The sequence below is a fragment of the Musca autumnalis genome, unplaced genomic scaffold (assembly GCF_047663935.1).
Source record: "Musca autumnalis isolate F117 unplaced genomic scaffold, ASM4766393v1 scaffold_5, whole genome shotgun sequence".
Classification (NCBI taxonomy): domain Eukaryota; kingdom Metazoa; phylum Arthropoda; class Insecta; order Diptera; family Muscidae; genus Musca; species Musca autumnalis.
In genome coordinates, this window is record NW_027412088.1 from 1,283,453 (window position 1) to 1,300,723 (window position 17,271).

A 17,271-nucleotide genomic window follows, 5' to 3' on the forward strand; every position below is an offset into this window, starting at 1 on the left:
ATCAGCTGGTGTGATACCACTACCTGGTAGTTCTGCCATGTTCCAGTCTCTGTCGTTTACACAATAGCTTCTTACCATGGCACAATAATGCAGGTACTACACCAAAAACAGTTGATTTTCATGAATAATACCACAAATAAAGGTAAACAAGCCAAGCTAAGTCTAATTCTGACTTTATAAATGACTGTAGTATAGAAAATTCATCTGCTATTATTTGTCTAATGTTATATAATTCATCTGGTCGTTTTTGTTTTTAATAATTTCGCTACAAGTAATAAAATACTATTAAAGTCAAATTGTTTATCGACCCCCCTTAATGTTGACATACAGGTATATAAAGTGAACATATGTTATTTTCTTTTCAAGTAAACCTGTAATCACAGTCACTTTTTAAATTTCCAAACAACACGTTGTCAATTCCACAAGCAAAAGCAAAGAAACAAACATTGATTTTTTACAATGAACGATGGAAACACAAATCGCCAATCAATTGCAAATACAAATGAGGTATGTTTGAGTTCCTTAAGATACATATAAGATGTCGTTTAAATTTTATTATCAACATTTGTATCTATACAACAATCCGTTTGATCAGTTAAGTAGGAAATAAATCTAGGAGCAGGGGAAGGTTGTTTTTGTAAAATTCGAATCGAAGCTCCTGTTTTTATGTATTGAATCAATCAAAAGTTGTCATCCAGAGGTTTCATAGATGAGAAAAATCAAAAAACAAAAAATCGCCGGAGCGCCTTTTAAATAAATCGCGGTCAAAGTTCACATTTTTAGGGGTTTTTAGGTTTTTACGATTTTGCGGGGAACCGCAAGTTCTATCAAAATGGAACTAAAGATAAAGATGTTGTAGCAGTGAAAATTCTCTACAAGATTGTCGTTTATGATATTTTCGTAGGTGTTGCCATTTTTGAGAAATAGAAGTTCACATTGGGACAATTCACTGACTGTATCGTCTCCTTATAAAACAATGTCATGACTGCAATTTCCCAACTTAAACTTATATATCTCAAAAGTGGTACAACCCAGGAAAAATTACTAAATTAGAATTACGATCTTGTAAAAAACTTTCACAGCTATAAGATTTTCTCTAGTCCCATTTCAATAAGACTTACTATTTTCAAGCAAATCGTGAAAACCTAACAACAAAAACGTATAAAAATGTGACCTGTAGTGCGATTCTCTAACTCATTTTTTGAGTTACCGACAAATGTCGGTAAAATTTAAATGCTTATAATTTCGGTAGTTAACGATATTTTTCGTAAAGTTCTACTGACATCAATAGTGTTGTCAACTTTTATTTGAATTTTTCATTCATAATTTTGCGAACAAGTGAAACGAGATATCACAAAGCTACACATCCCAGATTGGGAAAATACAGCAGCAAACAGAGAGGATTGGAGATTTTTTCTTAGTTCGGCTTATGGAACAAATGTTCTGTAAAAGGCCAGCTAAGTAAGTAAGTAACTCAAAAAATGTGTTTGGGAATCGCACTGTTGAATTTATATATCAAAAATTATAAAACCTAGGAACAAATCAAAACGTTCAATCCTCTAGAGAATTTTCACAGCTACATATTGATAGGACTTGCGGTTTCCAAGCAAAATCGTGAAAACCTAAAAAAACCTAAAAGCGTCAACTTTGACCGCGATTAATTTAGAAATCCCTCCAGCGATTTTTTCTTGTTTTTGGATTATCTATGAACATTGCTGTTTCAGAATCCGCAAAAACTTCCCAGATAGGTGTAAGCGATTTTTATTCAAAGTTAGTTACGGCGCCCAGTACATGACATTGTTTTATAAGGAGGCGATTGTCCCAATTTGAACTTCTATATCTCAAAAATGGTAAAACCTACGAAAATATCATAAAGGTCAATCTTGTAGAGAATTTTCACAGCTACGTAATCCCATTTCGATAGGACTTGCCGTTTCCAAGCAAAATCATAAAAACTTAAAAAAATCCAAAAACATGTGATAATAGTGTGAAATTTTGGTTATAGATGGCTAAACAATTTACAGGAATAGTTAACAGCAATGTTAATCACCTTTGTTTTCCATAGAAAACATAAATGTCGTGTTTTGGGGATAAAATTTATTTTTTTTTACTTTTACTTGTGTTTTTTTATTCAATAAAAACAAAAAGGAATGCCGTCAGATGTGAGTTTAAAGTGGGGCATACACTATCAAATTGTGATGTCCATATGTGTAGTAGTATGTGTAAATTTTTCAAAATATGAGAATGTGTGTGTGAATTTTATCCTAGTAGAAAGGGTATGCTTTCTGGTTCTGCTAGACCACTCTAACCAAAGGTGTCCCTCAAGGGTCGATCATTGGACCACTCTTATCTAGGCATTATTTTCAACTGCTCTTTAAGCTGGGTAAACCATATTAATCAAGCAGTGGGCAAAACCTATGTTAAATTACGTGCTTTATGGCTTACTCAGTCTTTTACCCAATTAATATTACATTACTTCTGGCCAAAACATACTTAGTTCCCGGATTAATTTATGGCTGCGAGCTCTTTGCAAACTGCGATTCTCTAAGTAGACGTAGACTAAACGTTGCTTTTGATAGTATCACCCGCTACGTTTTTGGCTTGCGTAGAACTCAGCATATATCGCAATATAGTAACTCCCTTTATGGCATCAGTTTAAATTCTCTTCTACATATAAAAGTCTTCATATTTCTACAGAAAGTTATATATAAAGAATCGCCTTGGCATTTCTTTATAAGTACTATACGTCTCTGGAATTCTCTTCCTCACGAATTGCACAGCATCAGTAAAGGTAGAAACACAATGACTTTTGTTTCTTGCTTCACGCTCTTCTTCTTTATTTGCCAATCCGTGTTCGGATGTTAGCGATCATACAATTATAATTTAGTGTTTCATAATTTAACTTAACTAATTGTTAATATTATAGTACAATTAAATGATATGTTCTATTCAATTATCGAAAGGCTTCGGTTTTTTGCGGCATTTAAAAGAATTTGTTCGTTTTGCACACCCGTCCATTCTTGATTGTTACTTATCCATGTTGTTTCTTTTCTTCCTCTGGGTCTTTTTCCTTCGATATTGGTCACGCTCAGTTTTATGTAAGTGATGTAAATCCGATCCTGATCCTCTTTATTCTTTTACACAAATTTTGGTTTGGATAAGCCTGAATTTCTCATTGTGTTCTCACCTTAACAAACATATGTTTATATATAAAATTGCTATTTTCAAAATTTGGAAGCGATTTTATAAGTGTAACCGTATGATATTTGCACGATATTCCAGTCGTATTCAAATATTAACACTTTCTAGATACATATTTCTCGTGTATCAAACCATCATCAAACTTCTTTGTCGGATATCAAACCACATACAGTATGCAAAGTTCATATTCGTACACCCCTAAAAAATGAATAAAATCGTTATTAATTCCATATTTTACGTGCAAATATGAAATAATTGATGGGAATTACCATAACGAAGAAAGATTTAAGAATAACAAAACAAATTTTTAATTTATTCCGTCATTTACCTATAGATGGCGCCTGTGTGGGTGGCAAAGTTCGTATTCGTACACCTATAAGCACTATATATTTGGAGTTTTTAAGGATTTTCAAAGCAAAATACCGCAGATTTTTGCTCTTTTCTTCTTTTTGAATGCCTCTGCTATAGAAATATGTACAAATAACGGTAATTTTATTACAAATTTTGCATGAATAAAAAGTCGGACGAATATTTGAAATAATTAAGAAAAATGTGCTAGATATGATTAACTATTGCAATTTATTCCCGAATTTTGGACGAAAATAGCTAATAGCTGTCCTTCTGTACTAACATTCGATGTCTAATATGAAAATAAATGTTGTCAGCGTTTGGAAATGCAAAGAAACGTAATCCGGGCTTAGGTAAAGTTTTTTACTTGGTGAAAATCGCACGTTTAGTTTTATATTTTACATTAAATGTATTGAAGTTTTAGAATACGGTTTGGAACATCACTTTACGTCAAAACATATCGGAAATTACGAGGAATAATCATTTTTTAAGGATGAAAATTTCCCCGAAAATAATGCATTTCTTCAAAAGGTTACCCCACGTTCTTTCCTGGACAATTTACTTCAATCTTTTGACATTTTTGCACTCATTTTGGATCCTTCGGTAAAGAATTATAATTTTCAATAAGTAAAAACCATTATTTTCCCAATTTTGGCAGCCATAACCCTCGTTCATAGTAAGCGTAGAATTTCAGTCGTACGCGGACAGTATGAAAACTTGTACAGTTTCATTTTTCTTCATAATTTCTCACAGTTTTTGACATAAAATGATTTTCGAAACCGTATTCTAAAACTTCAATACAGTTAATGTCAAATATAAAACAAAACATGCGATTTTCACCAAGTAAAAAAAATGAGTTTACTTTACCTAAGCCGGGATTACGTTTCTTTGCATTTCCAAACGCTGACAACATTTATTTTCATATTAGACATCGAATATTGGTGCAGAAGGACTGCTATTAGCTATTTTCGTCCAAAATTCGGGAAAAAATTGCAATAGCTAATCATATCTAGCACATTTTTCTTAATTATTTCAAATGTTCGTCCGACTTTTTATTCATGCAAAATTTGTAATAAAATTACCGTTATTTGTACATATTTCTATAGCAGAGGCATTCAAAAAGAAGAAAAGAGCAAAAATCTGCGGTATTTTGCTTTGAAAATCCTTAAAAACTCCAAATATATAGTGCTTATAGGTGTACGAATACGAACTTTGCCACCCACACAGGCGCCATCTATAGGTAAATGACGGAATAAATTAAAAATTTGTTTTGTTATTCTTAAATCTTTCTTCGTTATGGTAATTCCCATCAATTATTTCATATTTGCACGTAAAATATGGAATTAATAACGATTTTATTCATTTTTTAGGGGTGTACGAATATGAACTTTGCATACTGTATATGTATATGTACAATTATTACATATCATATTTTGTTTGAGTATTTTTGTTTTTTTTTTCTGATGACACATTGCCAAAAATTGTCATGCATCGTATCGTGCACGACAATTTGAAGATTTCGGTTGCAGATTGAAGGCTGATTGAATCCTTTGCTACACACTCATCAAACACACACGTACCGTAGGGGTTCATCGGCTTGACAAGCCAATTTGATAGTGTATGGGCAGCTTAAATTTGTTTCTTGTCAATATTCCAATGTTCCAACCATGGCAGAACTACCAGGTAGTGGTATCACACCAGCTGATCGAATATGAAAAGTCAAATCCCTTTATAAAAAAATATTTTTGTTGTAATTTCCCCAACAACATAAAGCAAGTTTTGACATTATATATTCAAAATTTTACGATGCCACTACCTGGGTAATTGTGTCATGGTTCCAACAAAGACTAAGAAATGTATATACACGCAGAGAAAAAAATATGTTTGATCCAACAATATTCCAAGAGCAAAATATGTATTAACATATTGTTGGATTCCTCATGTAGTATTGTAAATCAAAAAATAGTTTGTGTCAACTGAACAATATTTCTCTCTTTTCTTCGAAAATTTGTTTCTCTTCTCTCGCTATTCGATGCCGTGTTGAAAAAACAATTTTGGTGAGTTGTGGTGTGTTTGTATGACATGCTGCCTTTACCTTTGTTTTTGTGTGTATGTACTTGTGAGACTCTTGTTTTTATTTGTATCTGTTTTGTTTCATTCTTCTTTCCTTTTCATGTTTGTTATGTTGTGGTGGGTTCTAGTGGCTTTTTGTTTGTCTTTGTTGTCAGCCAATGCAGCAAACCATGTATTGTGTTCATCAATGATTGCAATATTATACGCGACATTTATATCCAAGTTATGCGAAAAGTGTATATGAGAAGTATATGCACTCAAATCAAAAATTTCTGGGCTGGTTTTCTGTATTAACAATACTTTTTGTAAACAAAATTAGATTATGATAGTTCCTAAAATCGGTATTGTTAACGATTTTAACAATATTGCGGAAATTCGAAAGTTGTTTTTGTTTTCTATGTTTGGAACAAAAGATTGTATTTTTGGATTTGGATTACAATGTTTGAACAAAACAAATACATTTTTGGAACCAAAACATATATTTTTGTTCCAACAAAAGCGAAAAATATTTTTTCTCTGCGTGTACAGAGAAATTGTAATGTGCATGTTTTTCTAAGTGTCGCCCTTACGGAAACTGCGCAGCGTTTGCACTCAATTGGACAATGTTTTGGGGTAAATTGCAATATTTTTTTGAATATTTTTATATGAGGATGTAGGTGCATAGACTAATGAAAACATAGACGAAGGAATACTCAATTTTGCGCCGTCAAGCTACTGAAACACGAAAACTCAAAAAAGTTCGAAGACGATTTTTGCGGAAAATGGCAATATTTTTATGGATATTTTTGTCTGAGGATATTGTTCCCATCAAAACTAACCCCAAGTTGCCTTTTGCCAGAACAAAATATTTATTAACTTGTATTTTTTGGCATTTTATTTTGAGTTGCTTTTTCAGCACACTCAATTCGAACATACTCGGTGAGAGCATTCCGTCGTCTATCTTTTCATTAGTCTATGGTAGGTGCGGCAAAGATTACTCACATATTGTCTTCTACCAGAATAAATAATTTAAAAATTTATAGTTATTGCCATTTTAAAATTGAGTGCTTAGCCAACTGACTCAATTAAGAAATTAAGTGAGAGGATATCTTTGTCTATACTTTTATTAGTCTATGTCAGGGGTGCTCAAATTGAAAATGAGTTTATCCGTTGCAAGCCAAACAACGACTGAATCTCACTCTCAATTTACGCTACCGTGAACAAATGAGCACCCCTGGTCTATTTTGTTACTGGATGTTGTTCGTTTACTCTAGAGTACAATTCAAAAGACCTCTTAGTCGGTTGCAAGAAGTTACTGGTCTTGTACAAATTATTGAGTAAACTAACACACCTATTGGTATACCTGTATCCATGCTATGTATCGATTTATCGGTGTTAATTAAGCCTTTTTTATTCAACTTATATTTATGACCTTCGAGAAATCTGTTTAATAATTCGTATGATTACACTGTGAACCGAAATTTTGGGACAGAGATAATTCCTTTTGTGGATGAAAGCCCTTGGTGAGTATATTAAGAATTAAAATAAGGGACGAAAAGGACATTGAAGGAAGCGAGTTAGAAGGTCGAGATGCTCTACGAAAATAATCCTCATTCGATTTGACTGAAGACATGTCATCTCATAAATAAGCTAAAAGAACAGTTAACAAAGATATAACGCTAATTTCAGATGCCTTACAGGGTCTTCAGCAGAAACTTCATCACGTCATAACTCGGAAGTTCGACTCACGCCGGATCTGTCCTTCGCAATTCTTAATATACTCACCAAGAGCTTTCATCCCCAAAAGGAATTATCTCTGTTTCAGATTTTCACCTCTACTTTGTGTCACAATGTTATTTGGCCATACCCTGCAGTAGATGTACATAGTTCTCTATTCATCTCCTTCCCCTTTCATAGCGATTTTACTACATTTTACGCGGTATGCATTTCAAATTTTGATATTGTACTGTTCCTATATTTATGTTTGGACTTCTGCATCCACAGTTTTAAAAAATAAAAATCTTTGTAAATTTTGGATATGAATTTCGACCATAATTTGTATTTTCCTTAAACAAATAAAAGTGAGTTGTTTTCGGCATACTTATTACTCAAAAGTAACAATGTAGACATCGGATTTTGCATATTTTTTTTTATTAAAAAAGTTACGAAGATTCTGATTAGATCAAAATTCGTTTCAGAGAAAACTGAATTCAATAACCAGGTCACATTTTTATTTGTTTGCATATCAGTTTTCACAAATTTCCTATGAATAAATTTAATTTTATAGAGTTTGAAGTAATGTAAGGAAGGTAACGAGAGATATACGATGAATTTAGTGCACAGTTCATATTCATACACCCCTAAAAAATTAATAAAATCGTTATTAATTCCATATTTTATGTGCAAATATGAAATAATTGATAGGAATTATCATAACGAAGAAAGATTCTTATGGTAATAACAAAACAAATGTTTAATTTAGGTATAGATGGCGCCTGTGTGGGTGGCGAAGGTATTCGTACACCTATAAGCACTATATATTTGGAGTTTTTAAGGATTTTCAAAGCAAATACCGCAAATTTTTGGTCTTTTCTTCTTTTGGAATGCCTCTGCTATAGAAATGTGTAAAAATAACGGTAATTTTATTAAAAATTTTGCATGAATAAAAAGTCGGACGAATATTTGAAAAACTTAAGAAAAATGTCCTAGATATGATTATCTACTACAATTTATTCCCGAATTTTGGACGAAAATAGCTAATAGCAGTCGTTCTGTAACAATATTCGAGGTCTAATATGAAAATAAATATGGTCAGCGTTTGGAAATTCAAGGAAACGTTATCCGGGCTTAGGTAAAGTAAACATATTTTTGGTTTTTACTTGGTGAAAATCGCAAGTTTCGTTTCATATTTGACATTAAAGCTTCGTTCCAGTACTTTTTTAATGGTAAAATGGTCAAAAGAGAAAACTGTCAAAAATGAGTTCAACGCACACATTTTTCCAAAATATACGGGAACGGAAAAATGGCAGAAACGTCAAAAAATCTGGAACAAATGTCAAAGTCGGCGTGTCAGCGAATCGGAAGCCGGCATCCATGTTACTATTTTTTACACGCTCAAATTTGTCGTGTAAAAAGTTTCTAAAGAGAAAGTCATTCAGCCCCATTTTTGTTCAAAGAGAAGTGAACATTTTGCAAAATTTTTGGAGTACGGGAACGCATTATAAATGTATTGAAGCTTTAGAATACGGTTTCAAAAATCATTATTTTCGGGTAAATTTTCTTCCTTAAAAATTTATTATTCCTCGTAATTTCCGATATGTCTTGACATAAAACTTATTTTCGAATGTTCGCTTTGCATTCTTAATATCATGGGTTTGATTCCCAGGCCAGCCTATATCACATTTTTAAAATGACAAAATTAATAAATAAATAAAAGATAATAAATAAATAAAATATTTCTAAAATTGACCTCGAGCTGGAATTAATCAAACATTTCAATGACAAAATTAATGTAGACGACAATTTGAACTAAGAATTAAAATTAAAAGAATAACAGCAAAGAACAATAAAAAAACAAAATGTTTAGATTCACTTTGGCAGTTTTGTTGAGATGTGTGTTTTACTTACTATTTGTATGTAAGTCAAGCTTAATCTCATATTTGTTGTTTTCAAATTTAAAAACAACAAGTTTAAAGTGGGATGTAGTTAAAATTGATTGCTTTAGGGGATGGCAGAGAAGACTAGTTTCGTCCAACGCCACTTGGACTCATCAGTTCTCTTAGTTATTTGTATTGAAACAAAGAACCCTTCCCCAATTTTATGACGACGAAGAATAAGCGTGACTGATGAATTCGTTTAAATGCGAAAGAAAGTCTCGAAAGCGGCATTCGCAAGTAGTGCCGTGGACGTGGTTTATTTCTTCCCGAACGGTTAGGCTTAATCGATTAGAATTCGAGATCGCGGGTGTGTGTTTCTATCGCCTGGGAGTGACTGCTTCGGGTAATGTGCGATAGAAAATGCTTGCTGGCACAATTATCCAGGTAGTGGTATCGTAAAATTTTGAATATGTTATGTTAAAATTTTCTTTACGTTGTTGGGGAAATTACAACAAAAATATTTTTTTATAAAGGGATTTGACTTTTCATATTCGAACATCTGGTGTGATACCACTACCTTGGTAATTGTGCCATGCTATTAATTTTTACACATAATTTTTTGTTCAATTTATTTTTCATCACAAACTTTTTTAATTTAAATGTATGCGTTGTGGTTTATTTGCCGGCGGAGAAAATAAAATGATTTTCTTTCAACAAAACAGAATTTGCGAATACAGGGGTGTGTGTACCCCCTCTTATTCCTCTCTACTCCCTCGCCCATAAACTCAATTTTCTTTCTCATTAACTTCGAACGTCTAAACATCGACTTACAAACAATTACACTGACCAGCACGATTTTTGTTTTATGCGAATTTTTTTCTGTTTCTAACTCAATTTTGCGATCTATTTTCCAATCAGAAAACAGATTTTCTCTATCTTCTCTTGTTTCGAGATATAAATTCAGGGCCTTATTTTTACACAGGTTTTCGTTTCCTTGGTTACCAAAAAATCAGTGTATCGTCGATCTAAACTGCTTTTGCTATATTCATAGTGAATAAACATGGCAAAATATAGAAGACCCATATTGGACTTGTTAAAAATTTCGTATTTTGAGTACTTTTTATTTATTATTGTCTTTTTAGGACGAAGGCCATTATTTATGAAAGTTTTTAATTAATTGGATTAATCGAGCTAACATGGCCTAAGGAGTTTTGTATTGAAAAATGAATTCTAGCGAAATACCACACACTCAACCATTACGCTACGATCGTTTCGCCTGGTGGTTTAAGCCAGGCTCATCAGGCGTATTTGAATGCTAATGGCTAGAAGACAAAGGCTGATTTTGATAACTTCTATTTATACAAACATTTTTACAATTTTGTAATTATGAAGTATTTATTGAAGTCTTTTTTCTTTATCAAGTCACCCTAGTGTCTTGTCTTTGTCTTCTAGCCATTAGCATTCAAATACGCCTGATGAGCCTGGCTTAAACCACCAGGCGAAACGATCGTAGCGTAATGGTTGAGTGTGTGGTATTTCGCTAGAATTCATTTTTCAATACAAAACTCCTTAGGCCATGTTAGCTCGATTAATCCAATTAATTAAAAAGTATTTTGAGTACTTTAAACTAGATTTACGTTATCAGAATAAGCAAAGGATGCCTCATATTCAGCCTTATTACGGTTGGCGTAGTCGTATCAAAAATTGCAAATTGACGTGTCGAAACGACTGATTGGTATTATGAATATATTCGTCCCTAAAAGCTAAAATATCAAATTTTAAAGAATTCTTTTGGTAACAAAAATTTATAGAATAGTTAGTAGATCATGTTTAAGCTTTTAATACAGAAGAAAAACCCACCCTACAGTTTTTACAATCAAAACAATTGTTTGGCATAGACGTTTTTGCAGTCATTGGCGTAGTCGTTGTCGTAGGGTTATTTTATGGTATTACGAAAAATTTACGACAACGACAATTTTTTTCTCAAGCAAAATTAAAAATATATCGTCTGCTCCGTCGGAAAAGGTCGTAAGTCCCTCTCAATAAATTTTTCAGGAGGAAGAAAAAACATTCCAGCGCTTTCTGTGTAAAAGATTTCATTATGGTGGTAAGGCAGTATTCTTCGCCTATTTATTCCGCTTCAATACCTGTAATTTGTTTGATAAAATTCCGTCGCGTTTGGGAGATAATTGAATGTCTTTGGACTTACGACCTTTTCCTTGTACAGTTTTGTATTTTTGTAGGGACTTACGACCTTTTCCTACAATTTACGGACGTTTTTAAAATAACATATTTATACTTTACAAAACAATGTGGAAAGGGTATTACAAGTATGTTTTGTCCAATATTCGTGTAACATCGCGAAGTATTCGTCGTAGACCCCTTCCCCTTGTCATTTTTTCATATCTTGACGAGATAAAGCGATCTGGCTATGTGTGTCCGTCCATCCATTAAAAATGTTAATAAAATTCCTGGCCTCAATTTTGGACCGACCGTCACGAAATTTTGTGGAGAGGTCGGGTTCCGACCAGAAGTGACCCCATTAGATGTTGGTTATGATCGAAAGGTGTGAAATGGACCAAATCCACAATTTTTACCCGACTTTGTAGCTGTCCTGTAGATCGCAGTAATATTCCGATCGGAGCGAAATTTTAAGAATGATTTGAGTTTCAGACAAAGAATAATTGCAATTTAACATGGTGAAGAGATAATTATTAGCGGGTTTAATGGACCAAAACTTTTGGGTGAAATCTTATATATAAAAGACAATGTGTGAAAATTTCAGAAAATACAAGGAATAACCGAAGCGAAAATAGGCATTATATTTTTTTTGAATTTTGTAGGGGGCGGGGCAGACACTATTTAAAAAAAAAACGCTGTTTTGCAGAAGTTATGAAAGTATCGGTCAGAAAATTAATTTGCGAGGCAACGGTTGTTGAATCTCCGACCCTATGTACTTATTCCATGTAATTTTCAGATTATGCACAGAGATGTCCCTTGGTGGAAGTAGGCTATATATTTTGTTGAATTTCGGAGGAGCGGGTTACACCTGTGCCCTATTTTTTAAATGCGCTATATATAAAAACTTACGAACGATTCCGTTTCCCCAATCCTGGGTACATATTTTAGCAATAAGACCCGACCACCCACATTTCCTTGAATATGCTACAAATCAATAGAAATACCAGATGTTATGCATAACGAAGCTTTGGTCTTATTGGATGGCAAGTGTTTAGATTAGAAGGCAACATATCGATAGCTATAGTTTCATCAGGTATATAAGATACATTATAAGAAGGTGGACAGTCGACATGCCTCAAGTCATCAGTTATTTGGCGGTATGTTAAAGTTGCATATCGACACCAACATTTCTGAAGAATTTTATACCCTCCACCATAATATGAGGGGTATAATTATACCCTATACCACAATGTGGAAAAGGGTATTATAAGTTTGTTTTGGTAAAAATTCATGTAACACCGCGAAATATTCGTCGGAGACCCCCAATGTGGTATACCAATCTTCATATCTCGACGAGATAAAGCGATTTTGAGATGTGTGTCCGTCCGTCAGTCCGTCCGTCTGTCCATTATAAATTGTAAACACGCTCCAGGCCGCAATTATGGACCGATCGTCACGAAATTTTGTATGGAGGTCGGGTTCAGATCAGAATAGATCCCTATTCTTATTGGTGATGATCGTGAAATATTTAGCGGGTTAAATGGACCAAAAATATAATATTTATCCAATTTTCTAGCGGCTCTGTAGGTCTCAATAATAGTCCGACCAACGCGTAATTTTAAATAAGGTAAGAGTATATCACAAAGGAGTAGCTTGCAATTTGAGATGGCGATCGGATAATATTTAGAGGGTTAAATGGACCAAAACTTTTGTGTGAAAATTGTGAAAATTTTTAATATACAGCTTATATCATAATTCCTGGAAGTGACATTTCGGACAAGTGAGATATACTTGAAGTGGAAAGCTTGACCTTTCACTTGATGCCAATTATGTTGGTGTACATGATCAGATAACAGAGTTACAGCCTAATATATTCCGTTATTTGTTTGTAGTGTAATAATAAACTCGCTAGAAGTCGCAATTATACATCAATAGTCACGAAATTTTGCACCGGGTAAGAGTATAGGTCGAAAAAGATGCCTACAATTTTGAATGATGATCTGATATTCTTTAGCGGGTGAAATGGACCACTACTTTTGTATGAAAAATATAAAAATTTTATTATTGGTCGATATTTGAATTCCTTGAGGACATATATATTTCGCAAAGTAGCCTACATATGGAAAAAACTACTGACCTTTCCTCTGATGTAAATTGCAATAAAGTGTTTGCTAGATAACGGGCCTACTGCCTAATATATAATGGGTTCTGTGTATAGAACCACATTTTTATCCCATGCTACATATTGTCTTTCCAAAAGTTTATGTGACACCACGAAATATTCGTCCTAGACCCCTTATTTGGTATGCCAAAATTCATATCTCGACGAGATAAAGCGATTTAGCGATGTGTGTCCGTCCATTAAAAATTGTAGACAAGCTTAAGGCCGCAATTATGGACCGATTTTAACGAAAATTTTAACCAATTTTGTAGCGGCTCTGTGAGTTAAAATAATAACCCGCAAAATTTTAAACAAAATTTGAGTTTATGATGAAGAAGAAGCGTACAAATCAACGTTTGTGTGAACTAAATTTTCCTTTCCTGTTCAAAATGTATTTGTCATGCTAGATAACTTTTTGGTTTTGGTCATAAGTATTATACATTACATCTCTGATATTTGATAATTAAATTTTCACAATCATTGAAAAGAAGTTCCGTGGAGAGCGATTGTCCAGGGACAGTGGTATAGGGTATCCCATGGTCGGCTCCGTCCAACTATAGACTTTTCTTACTTGTTAAATTTGTCATTCAGTCTGTAACATATCGATATATTCAGCGGAGACCCTATAATTTGTATATATTCTTGATCAGAGTAAAATTCTAAGTCGATATATGAAATGACCGTCTGTCCGTCTTTTAAAATTAAGATACAGCTCGCAATGTTTAAGATAAATCTTCGTGATTTGGTATAGAAGTTTCTATTACTTCTAGGATGTTTGGTATTGACGTCTTCATATAGCCCAAATAGAACGGTACCTCCCGATTTCCGGTATATTGAAGATGTGGCCTCAATGTTCCTCCGAAATGGCTGCAATTTGGTATTTATTCTTCGTTTGGGGTATAAAACTTCATATAGCCCCATAGAACGGTGCCTCCCGAATTTCGGTATTTTGAAGGTTAGCCACATTGTTTTACCGAAATTGCTGAAATACAACTAATGGTGGAGGGTATAGCAAGTTCGGCCTGGCCGAATTTAACGACGTTCTTACTTGTTATCGATAGTCACTTGCATATTCCAACTAATTTGCGATGCAAAAAATATAATTGGCATGAGAAAAGATACCATAAACTGTTTCAAGGGCCAGCAAAGTGGACCGGTTTTGCTAATATTTAAAATAAAACATGACACGTTGTACTTACGACCTTGTATTTTTGCTTACGACCTCTACCTTCAATTAAATTTCATGATTAATTCCGTTAATGTACGTGGTTTCTTACCTACATTGTAATCCCAAATAGTGTCCTTTTTCCCCAAGTATTTCTGCCCCAACTCCCAGCATCTTTTGTTTTTGTCTGCAATTCATGTAGAATCTTCAGCGTGTAATGTTTTCCTGCCTTTAGGAAGTTAATCATCAGAGCTTTCAGAATCACCGTGAACACCATAGGGAAATAGACCCATGACACCATCGTCTAATTCCATTCCAAATTCATACTGCTCTTTGTTAGTAAAAACCATGTTGTTAGTAAAAACAGTAAAATTTTGATTTTTTTACAAATTTTTCAATATATGAGATATTTGAATACATACATCATCCCAATTTGTATCAATGAAAAGGCCAGAAGTCCATCTTTCATAATCTGTTCGCTTATAGGGGAAAATAGATTTCAAATGTAAATTTTCGTTGCAATATAGAAATTATCACATTTTTGTTCAAAAGTTTGGTCCACAGCGTCCGCCAAATATCATCCGATTATCATCCAAAGGTGTAGGCTAGTTCTTTACATTGTACCCCAACCATGGATGACGTTAAACATTATAGCTGAACTACATTAACTGTAGTATTCTTTTAAAGTATACATTTTCCTGTGGACTTACGACCTTTTCGTACTCAAATTTGTACGTTTTGTGGACTTACGACCTTTTCCGACAAGGGCAAAACATATAGAAAAACGCGTCATACTACAATTTTCTTTGTATCATACGACGTGTTTTGACTTGTACTATCATCCTGTAGCAAAAACGCGATTTCCACAAAAAGTGGACTTACGACCTTTTCCGACGGAGCAGACGATATATTTTTTTAATTGTAAAATAACTCGTTCGAAATCATCTTTTGAACAAGAATTAAGAAATTTGCATTGCTGGAATCGTTATACGAAGACTCTTAACACATTTTCAATAGAAAGTTTGTCATCTGATAAAAAACACGAAAGTTGTCATACGAAAATGAATTTAGGGGTCGATCGTCGATAACAATTATCGTTGAGTGGCGTTGCCAGTTGTCAAATTGATCCACGTATGGCAACTCTCAACTGAAGATGCGAATCTCAGTTGACGAAGCGGCTGTTTTTCAGCAACCACCAATTTTCAGTTGCAGTGAACATTTTCGAAGAAACAAGAAGTAAAATAGAAGGAAAAATAAAGATTTTGTTAACAATTATTGATTCTTTGCATCATTAATTAATTTTGTGTATCAATAGGGTGAAAATAACGACAAAGCAACAGTTCGAAATATTAATTGATAAACTGAGTGAAAATTCAAACTTAGTCCGAGGAGTTCGGGAGTTTTGCTGAAACCAAAGCCACAGCGTGGAGGTCCATTTCGGACAGTTTAAACAGCCATGAACCTCTAACACGAACACCTGAAGAGTGGCAGAGTCTGGATTCACTTTAAAGCAAAGTTGGAAAAGAAAATGCCTCAAAATAAACTTCAAAGACACTGGTGGTGGTCCATCAAAATAAGTGAATTTATCGCCTTTGGAACGGACAGCAGCAAATCTTTTGCAAATGAATTTGGTTACAAATACAGCAGGTTCAGTTTAAGTACAAATGACGAACATCCTCCATCTATATAGCCAACTACACCAGAGAATTTCGTTTTTGAATAAAAATGGTTTTTATTTTGCCTTTTTTTCTCCTCTGTCAACTTCGAAACGATCCAATTTTGGCACAATTTGTTCTCTATCAAGTGGACAACTTCCTTCAATACTCTCGACAATGTAGATTGAGCCATGCAATTGTTGAAATCATTGCCATGGGACTTTTGGAAACTTCCGTCCTCCAAGAATCGCAACGCTGCGCACACTTTTAAAAGTGGGGGTATCTGTAACTTTCTTTGAAGTCATCCTTTAACGTTTCCACAACGTAAACTACGGCATCCTTTGGCAATCCAAAATACGCCTTAAACCTGAGATAATTTACTAATTATACAGATTTTTCCACATGATCATCAGCTTACAGTCCAGATGGCAATTCCAATGGATTCGACTTGTCCCTCAAATTTCTTCTAATAGATGCAATGTCCTGTATATTTTCTTCATCATAAAAAAAAATAATTCCACCGAACTTATCATTTTTTGGGACAGCAAATAAAACTTGACGATCCGAAGATTCAATGGGCAGGTTATTTTCCAATCTTGGGTTGTTTTCCAAATTTGCTAGAAAACTCAGCCAAAATATTAAAATATTGTCCAGAATACACAAAAGAGTTATCCAAAGCGCAATTATTTTTAAAATGTTTTTTTTTTTTTTGGCGAATAGAGGTCACAAGTTTGAAAAAACACTGATCGATAACATGTTTATCGACCACCCAGTTGAGTTGACATTAATGGTACAACATTTCGTCTCAGTCGCGCAGACAACTGACAACGCAACTCAAGTTAAGTGGCAATACAAGATAGACCCATTAAGAAGTAAAAGTTTTGTTTATTTTAGTTATTTTCCAATATATTT

General features: G+C 33.8%; 1 protein-coding gene across 2 annotated transcripts in view; it reads left to right on the top strand.

The window, feature by feature from the left end:
- Positions 1 to 366: 366 nt before the first annotated feature.
- The window catches only part of LOC141386578 (dynein light chain Tctex-type protein 2B), a 66,596-nt gene continuing 49,691 nt past the window's right edge, over positions 367 to 17,271 (top strand). Inside the window, exon 1 of one of the 2 annotated variants that reach the window (XM_073955399.1) lies at positions 367 to 507. In XM_073955399.1, the coding sequence (XP_073811500.1) occupies positions 460 to 507 (48 nt within the window). In that variant the 5' untranslated portion in view covers positions 367 to 459. The remainder of the gene's footprint in view (positions 508 to 17,271) is intronic. The other variant, XM_073955400.1, reaches the window with a different exon arrangement.